At 43.5% G+C, this 11,016-nt stretch overlaps 1 protein-coding gene across 4 annotated transcripts in view; it reads right to left on the bottom strand.

The window, feature by feature from the left end:
• clockb (clock circadian regulator b) overlaps positions 1 to 8,231 on the bottom strand; it is a 19,662-nt gene extending 11,431 nt beyond the window's left edge. The window contains exons 1-12 of one of the 4 annotated variants that reach the window (XM_084465468.1): positions 8,152 to 8,231; positions 6,469 to 6,631; positions 5,524 to 5,612; positions 5,183 to 5,242; positions 4,658 to 4,806; positions 3,818 to 3,909; positions 3,506 to 3,595; positions 3,260 to 3,380; positions 2,743 to 2,856; positions 1,674 to 1,792; positions 1,054 to 1,136; positions 693 to 799 (exon numbers count right to left, since the gene is read on the bottom strand). In XM_084465468.1, the coding sequence (XP_084321594.1) occupies positions 693 to 799; positions 1,054 to 1,136; positions 1,674 to 1,792; positions 2,743 to 2,856; positions 3,260 to 3,380; positions 3,506 to 3,595; positions 3,818 to 3,909; positions 4,658 to 4,806; positions 5,183 to 5,242; positions 5,524 to 5,540 (952 nt within the window). In that variant the 5' untranslated portion in view covers positions 5,541 to 5,612; positions 6,469 to 6,631; positions 8,152 to 8,231. Of the gene's footprint in view, positions 1 to 692; positions 800 to 1,053; positions 1,137 to 1,673; positions 1,793 to 2,742; positions 2,857 to 3,259; positions 3,381 to 3,505; positions 3,596 to 3,817; positions 3,910 to 4,657; positions 4,807 to 5,182; positions 5,243 to 5,523; positions 5,613 to 6,468; positions 6,632 to 7,563; positions 7,896 to 8,141 lie in introns of those variants that run through there. The other 3 variants (XM_084465471.1, XM_084465469.1, XM_084465470.1) reach the window with 3 other exon arrangements.
• Positions 8,232 to 11,016: the final 2,785 nt, after the last annotated feature.

Genomic DNA, 11,016 nt, shown 5'->3' with positions numbered 1-11,016 from the left:
CTGCCACTATACGCATGCTGTTTGCAGCTGGTCGGTATTAGCCTCCGTGCTGCGTAGTCTCGTCAGTGCTCTGACTCTCATTAGCAGTGGACCAAAGGCACTTATTCCTCTAGTAAAACAAACATAAATGTGCTCCTCTGATCTTCCTCACTTGTTGACAATTTGTCAGACTTTAGCTGCAGCTGCCTTCACAAATGTAGGAAAAGGCAAAGTATGGCTTGTTTCCCTTTTCCATCCATGTGCATTGACATAAATAAAAAGTCTTTGTGGAGAGGCAGGATTTTGCAGGCCAACAAATGACGCTTCCTACAACAAACAAACAGCAAACAGCCCATCGCTGCTAAGACATGAATATAACTCAAGGTTAGGTTGGCCGTGCCACCCGAGGCATGGTAGCGAGCAGGCACTCAAGTGGAGTGGGGGAAAGAAGAGGATTTCTTAGTGTCACTATGAGTCAGAGCAGACGGTGTAGTATTAATGGCATGGCAGGTGTGGACCGTGAAGGACTGCAGTGAGCTAGCACAACCGTCCAACACTGCGCTATCAGACTGGACCATCTGTGATTTCTAAAGCAGCCACCCATAGTGCAAAAGGAAGTTTGCTTCTCAAGGCTGATACAGAGTGGGCTGATACAGGAGCACATTGTTAATGAATACAAGGCCATTGTAAAGCGGTGTGTACGCAACACTCACAGTGTTCGTGGCACTTCGCCAATATCTCCAGGTCGTCCACATGATAATAGTCATACCCCGATGTTCCCAAAACCTCGAAAGGCAGGTAGCCTATGATTGGTGGAGCCCTGGCGAGGAGAAATCACATGATCAACATCAACCGATGGACCCATAACTAAAAGTGTACTCTTGGATATTGTCATGACACATTGATATTAGTATTGTTATTCTATTTACATTTAACCAAACACAAAAAATAATAAATTTCTTAAAGACAAGGCAACTACACATGTTGTCACTATTTTGTGTGCTATTATGTTATGAGTTGACATTGTATATATTGCATGAGACAGAATCAATGGGAGTGAGTGGAGGTGTTTACCTGTGGTCCAAGAAAAGGAACTTCCACTCTAGACTGTGCCGGGATGTGAACTCTTCATTAGGCTCCTCCACCGTGCACATCTCCTACGAGAACACAGAGAACCATTAGGAACCGGCAGAACACAGAGAACCATTAGGAACTAGCAGAACACAGAGAACCACGAGGAACCAGCAGAACACAGAGAACCATTAGGAACCAGCAGAACACAGACACATGAGGAACCAGCAGAACACAGACACATGAGGAACCAGCAGAACACATGAGGAACCAGCGGAACACAGAGACACATGAGGAACCAGCAGAACAGCTGAACTACGGATACATCATCCACTCTGTGTTAGGAGGATACATATTACATTGTGGAACCTTTAGGTCATTGGGCAAAGAGAAAGAACAAGCTATGATTGCTTCACCTTGGGGGGAGCCTGAGATTAGCACCCTAACCACAAGTATCCAATCTCCCAACAACTGAAAAGCGGTGTGTTTCTGTCTGTGTGTGTGTGTGTTTGTGTGTGTGTGTGTGTGTGTGTGTGTGCTTGCGTGCTCTGGTGAGTGTGTGCATGTGTGTGCGTGGGTCTGTGTGTATGTGTGTGTGTGTGTGTGTGTGTGCATGAGTGTACCTTAATAAACTGAGGCTTAGCCAGTCGCACGGTGGCTACGAAGCAGACTTGGTCATCAAAGGCAGGCTGTAGCGATCTCTGCAGCACCCCCGCCAGACCGTTTCTTGTCACGTTGGGCACTGCACAAGAAACGGGGGACCACATCGAGGCTTGTCACACTTCAGACGGAGAACACACCATCCCTCACTGCTTCGGAGAAGAGGATCCCAAAATGTTTACACAGACCCGTCTGCTTTTTCTATTATTTTGTAATGAATGTGTTATGCACTTAATATGGTGGTGGCTTAATGTTTTATTTTTTTTAGCTTTCACAGACCATCTCATCAACCACTCACATCTGGTTGACATGCTGAAATTTTCCGTGAACCTTAAAATGTTTTTTTTTTCTTAAACATGGTGATGTATTATTTTAATCGTCAAAATAGTAACTTATGCCATTCTATCACGGTTACTCAAATAAGGCTGTTATTGAGGGATAACCGGAGTAAAGTCCAATGTTATTGCCCATCTCTGCCAACGACTTGGTGAGCGTTGCACTGTGCTCCGAACGCAGCGTCACCATGAAAGGACACCAGCGGCGAGGTGTGTGTGGATGTGTGAGGCTCTGTCTGGGCAGCACTTCTCTGATGTTGATGGCCGCGTCTGAGACAGGGTAAGCTTCAACGGTCGCTTATAGTATAACTCCACGGTGTGTGTGTGTGTATGTGCCGAAGTGTGCAGTCTGTGAGCACAGTCTGGGCAGCACTTCATGGCTGTTGATGCCCGTGTCCGAAAGAGGTTTAAGCTTCTCTGACACTTAGAGTATAACACCAGGGTGTTTAAGCACATTGCATATACAACACCGCTAATTATGACGCTCATGCACAACGATGGTACTAACTTGTATCACAATGTTTGTGTGGGTCGTAACTATGGGAAAAACAAGCCCCCTCCATCCTAGATCACGCAGCCCAAAACGCTTGTTTTTATTGTCATAGTGTCAAATGTCTTGTCCAATGTCATAGTGTCCGAATCCAAACTGAAACAGGGGGTTTCGCTTACACTTTAAAATGTAATAACATAAGTGTACCATTGTTTAGGGACTTGAAGTTTCCGATGAACTTGACGTATTCGTAGACAGGGGGCTCCTTCGGGTCGATGGCTCCTCGCAGCATGTGACAACAGAACTCTAGCTGGTTCTTAGCTGGGGAGAACACAAAGCCGAACACTACACTTATAAATACATTTATTTGTGTTTTTAACAGCAGTGCCTTTAAAACAGCCTACTTTATGTGGTCTAACTTCAAAAGCAATTGAATAATGAACAGGTTTTAAAAAACAAGAATGTTGTCGGACCAGGAAAAGAGCCAACAGGAGTACGGATTTGATTTCTGCAGTATAAGTTATGTTGTGTTTCATTCATAACCTGAGGGACTGCATTTTAAATCCTGGGTCTCAGGAATACAACCCATAGCCTTCTGCATTGAGGATCTACAGCTTTCCTCCAATCCCTGGCATTGCCACTCCAACATACAAACGCATGCGTAAAGGAGCTTTCCAGTGGGCTGACTGAGCAGCCTCACAGTCTAGTGTAGTGAGCTACTGACTCTTGAGGTAATCGGAGCCATGGCTCTCAGGGTCCGCGGCGTGTGTCGACAGAGCTTTGTAGACATCAGAGTGCTCTCCCAGCGGCAGGAAGTTTAACAGGTTCTGGTCCATCAGGTCCGCCTGCCGGATATCACACACACACACACACACACACACACACAAATTGTAGCCCGGATGAGTGATAAACCAACCACAAGGTCACCAGACTTGAACAAACATTGTTGGAGCGGCTATTTGAGACCGACCGGTAGGTGCTCCAGCAGTGAGGTCACGCTCTCTGAGACGTAGATGATGTTTCCATCAGTCATTATTGCTATGAAGAAGCCATCCAGTGCCTGGTAAACAACACAGGAGCCGTTTTTTTAATCGATACAGCACAAAGGAGAAAAACAAATAGCGATGATATTTAAACATCCTATTTTAAAATAACAATTGTTTTTTTTTTCATTTCATAAACAAATCACATTTGCATCCAATGAGATGGCTAGGAGTGAATTATTACAGCAACAAGGATGTGACCATAAACAGAGACTAAGCATTGTCATTTCATGTCTGACCTCCAGCATGAGTTGGGTGAATTCCTCGTTGCTAAGAAACGCAGGCTTCCAGTCCTGTCTGATCTCACTGGACTCCGACTGGGCTGTGATCTCTGATGGAAAACAGCAGGTGCTAATTAGTTTGAGGTATTTCCACTGGGGCAGCACAATATGGGAGAATGTATTAACACCATATTCATTTTACACAATCACAACAATCTGCTTTTCTCTCAATATCCAAATGGAAAATGTCTTATAGAGCTGTACTATATTAAACGATATGGGTATGTATGTTGTACAATCACAACATTTAAATCATTTCCAAACCAGGTACTTATATATACCCTGTGTATAACTAAATTAATGCATTCATTTTGTCTCAATGTAATGTCAACGATAAACATCAATAATGAATTATCATTTATCTTCTGTAATTTAATACCTACAATTCATGCCTTGGACAAATATCTAATGATATTCAGCAATATCTTTCATATCCAATATAGCAGACTTTCTGAACCAAAACAACAGGACTGTTTTTTTTTTTATTATTATTTCGTAATTTTTAAAACTCCTTAAAACTCTGCGTAGACTAAATAGTTTTCATAAGAGCTTAAGAAAAGAATGCATGGGCCATGCTATTAAAACAGCCATGGTGATGAAACTGTTAACCCTCCATAAAAGGCTCCATAAAACTGAATCAAAGCCCCGACCATAGCTGCGTTGACCAGACGCCCACAAACAAGCGACCCAGTGGCTCATTGAGAAGCAGACGACGAGTGGGTGAACCGGGTCAGAGACGGCGTCTCAAACTGTAAACAGGAAATGACACGAGGGGGAGGGACGAATGCGGGTACATACCCTTGTGTTTACACAGGAAATCAATGCTCTTCTGCAGGATGGTGGACTTGTCCATCTTCCTGGTGTTGCCAGGCAGCATGGTGCCAAGTTCCTTGATGAGGACATTGAACTGATCTCTCCGCTTCTTCTCCGACTTGTTCCGGGACACACTGCAACATCAAACAGAACCACTTGAGGAGGAGGAGCCCAGGCCCGCTGCAGGGGGGCGTGGGTTGCTATGTGGACGAGGTTTCATGTAAAACGCACGGGCAGGAAGAATACTAAACAAGAACTGTGCTGGACAATTCATTGATTCATTCAGTTTGTATTGAATGAAGTATGCAAAAATGCCTGAATCATTTTATTAATTTTCTTCATATTGTTATACAAAAATAGCAAAACGTCAAACCTCAAATTCTGAATATTATCGAATAAATGATGAGAACTAGGTGACTGGGCTGAGTTAGCACACCGCACGCATGAAGCTAGGGAGGAAGCTTTTGTCTGCACGCTCGAACAGGAAAGGAAAGGACATGACCTCCTTACCGTTTTGCTTTGTCCTTCTCATCTTCTTCCATCAACCCATCAAAGATGCTACAATCATCCCTAAAGAGGGAGACACAAACAGACAGGTACTGAGTATCTACTTCCTTAACTGAAGCTCTTACAGGAGCATAGGAACATATCTGAGTGTAATTACATTACCAGAAGACTGGTAAGCAGACATACATTGTTAATAATAGCCAGTGGAGGCACATGGCTACAAAAGGCTATTCCTACATGCTTAAGGATTGAGGTTGGATTTTGGGTCGAAACCAAATAAATAAAGAATTATAAATAGACAGGGAAGGAATGGTAGTGTGCTGGCTGCAGGTGGCGGAGCATACCCGATGCTAGATGTCATTGTGGCTGTTATTCAGGGTTGACGCTGCAGTGATTGGCTTTTTAGTCGTGAGGTAGGCATTTGGAAGAGCACCTGAGGGGAAAGCAGACACACTGTTTGATTATATTGCCCCTGTTTGTAGTGGTATCATTGTATTGTCTTTGAGTGTCTGGATCTGACACACATTTTGGTGGAGGCCTATGATATGGGTCATTAAAACAATATGTGTATAGAGATGTACAATTGTAAAATAAAACATATTCTACAGAGGATAAGTGTAATGTTTAATTGTTTCAATGTAAATTATATTCTATTGCACATAGAAGTCTGAAGAAAATATAGTAGGTTACATTCTCAACATATGAACTGACGACTGGACCATGTTAAATTGAACTTTGAATTATTATTATTATTATTATTATTATTATTATTATTATTATTATTATTATTATTATATCCTTTATTTAACCAGGTTAGTCTCATTGAGATTAAAATCTATTTTACAAGAGAGACCTGGTCAAAATGGACAGCAGTACAAAGTTCCCACATAAAACACAAGACAAAGTACAAGTTCAATACAAGTGCAATAGTGATAATACATTAAGATCATTGACATTTACAATTTCCAATGGAGTCTGACGTCAAACTCTTTACAACAGCTTTAAATTCACTGAGAGTAACTAGGTCTTGAAGTTTGAGCTGCTTCAAGTTATTCCAGGAAGACGGTGCAAAAATCTTAAAGGCCTTTTTTCCCAGTTCTGTCCGCACCATGTCCTGAGACCGTAACCCATGGGGGTCATCCTTCCTTCCCAAAACTGTATAAATACTGTATAAATAGGTATAGTATAACCTATATAGCATGTGAAGCGCAGTTGAACCGAATGGTAACAGTGAGGCTTAAACCCAATGATCCCTTAGAGCTAGTGGTGTGCATTCAGATGATTCTTACCCCCACTGCAGTCTGTGCGAAGGGCCAGTTACAGAGGTACTTTTCTTGAGGGTGAAAGAACAGGGGTCAAAGCAGACTCTTTCATCCAGTATGACTCTAAAGTCATTGGGGGTGTGACATGGTGCCGGCCCCTGGGCAGGACATGACTGCCAGGCCCATCTGACTGAAGGAAAAGAGTAGGGGGCCACACGGCCAATGGGTCAGAACCTGTAGGATGCCTTTCAATGAGACTTACAAGTTATAAAACAACATCAAAATGAGCACTTTACCACACAAATAATCGTAAGACAATTAAATGTTGAGTTGACTTAATGATAAAGTGTAAAAAAAATAATAATAAGCTTGCAAAAGTCAATGACTACTACCCAGAAAGGACTTAATAAATAAAATGTATTCAAATCAACTGGTTAAGGCCAGTAGGTCGATTAGAAGCCAGAAATGATACATGTAATATAATTTAATACTTGAAAACACCTTTGACCCACTTTTTTTCCAATGACCTATATATAGTTTTTTTTATAATGACATGATGTGTCAGCTTGGCAGGACTCCCTGGAAGGACTCCCTGAGTCCGTTATCGTCTTTTCAATTGAAGAGACGTCTCTTTAATTTGCAAGTGTGTATCCTTCCTCACAACTGAGGGTCACACCTTTGAAACACAATATATTAACTCAGTGACACACACGTCAGAGCTCAACGCGTTGTGTTCATTAGCATTACCTGACAACGTCTGTGATTGTGTAATAACATACATCATGATCAAATGCCATTTGGATAATCTAGGGCGATTGTGCTGTGTTGGTGTCTTTCCCCTGTCCACAGTCATTTAGTTATTTATACCGTGTGCCCTGTCATTGAACCAGATTAACGCCAACAGGCTCTGGTTGAGGTGCGATTATTGGTGGGTTAATACAATCGCGTTGTAGAGCGACAGTATCCACACACATCCAAAAACACACACACACAGCTACGCACAGGGGGACAGCGGGGCCAGTTCGATCCACAGGTGTTCGTTATACAACCAACCGGACCGTGACGTTAGCTAGCGAGCTAACTAAGCCCGGACCGAAAGGGTCCAGGTAACAGTTAACTTACATGTATAAATAAACGACTGGCTCCGTTCCCACTCCACTGGAGGCATACATAGGATTCACGTCGTAATGGTTAACCTATTACTGACGAAACGTGAGGATATGATTCACTATCCGCAAGCTGGCGCGAGCCTCTCAAGCTGTCACGCAAGCCGCTGACATTGGCCGCAAATAATCTCTCAAATGTAACGTTGGCCAGCGGTCCCTTCGAGAAAACGTGACAAAACATCCCACCACAGACGGATCATAGCGAACACCGCACGAAGAATCCATGTTTCTCGCCAGCAAATGTCGAAAAGAAGCGATAGTCAAAACATTTTTCGCGGCAGATGTACACACACCGCCGCACACACACATATACACAAGCAGGTATTCACACGCCCGCCCGCCCGCTCGTGCGCAGAGCCTCTCTGAATGTGGGTCACTGGGCCCTGCTCTCCTCGAGCGTGCGGAAACAGTCCCGAAGCCTCCTCTGCAGTCCGATCTCTTCCGCACGCTAAAAACTATTTACTTGCCGTAACCGCGCTGCCGTTTCAACATAAACACACGTCGTTGACATTGGGTGTATTTTAAAGCTCTTACAAGCGCTTACCTGCCCGGATAATCGATTGCAGGCTCCGTGTTTTGCTTATTTAAACGTTGCATCGGGGGGCAGGACTTCGGGTTGGGAAGAAAAACAAGAGGCCTACTTCATATTACGATGTACAGTCATGCGCAATAGCGACAGTAGGGCGCACTATTTTGCAAGTACAGTAGTTGCTTTATTATCTTAATAAATCAAAATATCACCGTGGCATTTGCGGCTCAGTGCAGATTTCAATTGTCAATACATTTTTCACATTCTGGCATTTTGACAAAAAATATTTGACCGCAAACAACCATTTACAAAACGTAATACTCGTGTTATAAGCCGTTGACGCGGCATTCTTTAATAGTTATATATATATATTTAAGGTAGAAATGTGTTGAAATATTTACAATACATATATCATTCACGTAGAAATATAGGTTCGTGGTTATTTTTACCCTGCCTTATAGACGATGAAGCCCTACATTATATTGTTTCCTAGGCATCGAAAACGTTGTTGCGTTATAGATCGTCTAAACCGATGCAGCAATCATTTATACCCTCTGACGATTAAGATTCCCAAGCTGGCATTTGACTGTCAGCTTCAGATTGTCACGTTCAGCCAGTCCCAGGGTTGCCTCTGCAAGAGGGTTTCCCTCTTTAATCATCGTCCAATCAAAGCGGCTACAGCCCGTGACGTTTTTGCTATAACGTGTCGAGGTCCCCCCTGGATAATATTACCATAGAGAGAGGATAGAGAGGATCTGTAGCGTTAAACCTGCGCCATTTTCTCCTCACGACATAGTCAGCTTTTTTATTTTTCCTTTTTTTCGTGATGAATGGACGTTTGTTTAGATTTTCAGTTGGGAAAGATTGTATGCGTGTTATTAGAGTTTTGGCCATGAATGCTTTTGGTCAATTATCCTATTTGTATGTATTTATATGTGGCTTTTAAAAAACCTAACTAGATCACATTTTCTGGTCTGGTAGATTTGAATGTCACACAAACACAACCTGTAAAGCACATTGTATTTATTAGACATTATAAATGATATTGATGTTGAAGGCCATATTAGGCCTAGTGGTCTTCACAGTCACTACATTAGATGTAATTACACACTTTTTACAACTTCAGTGGTAAAGAATCATCAAGAGTCACTTTCATTGAGGTGCTTTAAGTCAGTGGCAGTGTGGTCACTGAATTTATGACTAAATCTCCACTCCTGGCGGAGAAACTCAGGAGAAAGCATGGCCAACAGATCAAAGCACAAGGAGGACAAGACTGTGTGTGTGTGTGTGTGTGTGTGTGTGTGTGTGTGTGTGTGTGTGTGTGTGTGTGTGTGTGTGTGTGTGTGTGTGTGTGTGTGTGTGTGTGTGTGTGCGAGCATGTGGGTTTGAGTGTGCATGTGGTTGGCATGTGTGTGCATGTGCGTGTGTGCATGCATGCCTGTGTGTGTGTGTGTGTGTGTGTGTGTGTGGGTGTGTCGGTGATGCCTGTACATTTGTGTGTGTGTGTGTGTGTGTGTGTGTGTGTGTGCGTGTGTGTGTGTGTGTGTGTGTGTGTGTGTGTGTGTCTGTGTGTGTGTGTGTGTGTGTGTGTGTGTGCATGTGCATGCATTGCCGGGTGTGTGAGTTTGTGTGTGTGTGTCTCTCTATGTGTGCATATTAATGCATGTCGGGTTAATGTTCCAGATGCCCCACTTTCTACCTCTCTCTAGTACGCTTGCACCCCCACTGGTGTGCTCCTATCAGCCGGCTCACCAGCCGCCGAGACAGCCGCCCTAAACACGGTGGGAAGGTGGCTCTCTGGGTAGTGAGGAACACAGTCAGTGGAATGACTCCTGAGGAATCTCATCTCTGGTCGCTGGACTGCCAAACAGAAAAGATGACTCACTATGCGATTGGATATGGAGACTCTGAGGAGGGAATAAAAAAAATAAGAGGAGCCGAAGCTCAGAATAGCTTCTTTATAGAAGGCTAAATGGAGCTGCGTTACATTTTTCCAGACTTCTTATTAGGAACTCGTTTGGGTTCAGGTTTTTCCAAAGGTAATTTAGAAAAGCAGTTATTCAGAAAGGGGCTCAGGTCGGTCTGGGTTGCCATGTGACCCAAAGTGAATCCTCTTGCAACCCCTAGGATGCCAGTTAGATCCTAAATATCTCCATTTATCTTTGGAAATTGGGCTTAGGCGTTTTGCATAGCAGCGCTTACATTCCACGCCGATATTGAAATGTCTGCCAGGAGTTTTCGAAATGTGTGTTGTCGGCTGATCACCCATGAAGCAACTCACCCATCCTTAAAGAGCAGCAACAGCACCCTCCCTGACGTACTCCTCTGCGCAGATGGCCCTCAACTCCCCATACCCGGGGCCTCGCTGCCGCCTCCTGACCGGATCACACACAGTGGTTAGGACAGATCAAATCATCCAACACCTCCCAATTCCCCAGTGGTGCATCCGCGTTCAAACCATCAGCTGTCGATGTCTGTGTCCTCTAAAGAGGTGTGACGACTAACTGTTAATTGATGTTTTTGAACGATAAGTTATGATCCAATGATTCAGGATGTCAACGCTTTGGTTGAATTGTGTTGTGCTGTGTGCACATGTTCTATTATTCTCTGTGTGGAAATGAGGTAAATGTACTTTGTATGCAATCCATGCAACCCATATCAATTATACACGCAATAGCCATTAGGTATAAGGCTATGGTGTAGTAATCTTTTTTGTGTGTGTGTGTGTGTGTGTGTGTGTGTGTGTGTGTGTATGTGAGAGAGTTCTCCTCATACACTTCCTCCTTAGTAACCCCCTCATCACCAACACTACCCTCACGCCCTGTTGTCGTGGTTACCTCATGCATCCCTATCCACTGCTCATCTTCATCGTAGCAAAAG

The sequence above is a fragment of the Micromesistius poutassou genome (assembly GCF_964030765.1).
Source record: "Micromesistius poutassou genome assembly, chromosome: 3".
NCBI lineage: Eukaryota > Metazoa > Chordata > Actinopteri > Gadiformes > Gadidae > Micromesistius > Micromesistius poutassou.
The sequence above is the reverse complement of the archived record's forward strand: the minus strand, read 5'-3'. Positions and strand labels throughout refer to the sequence as shown.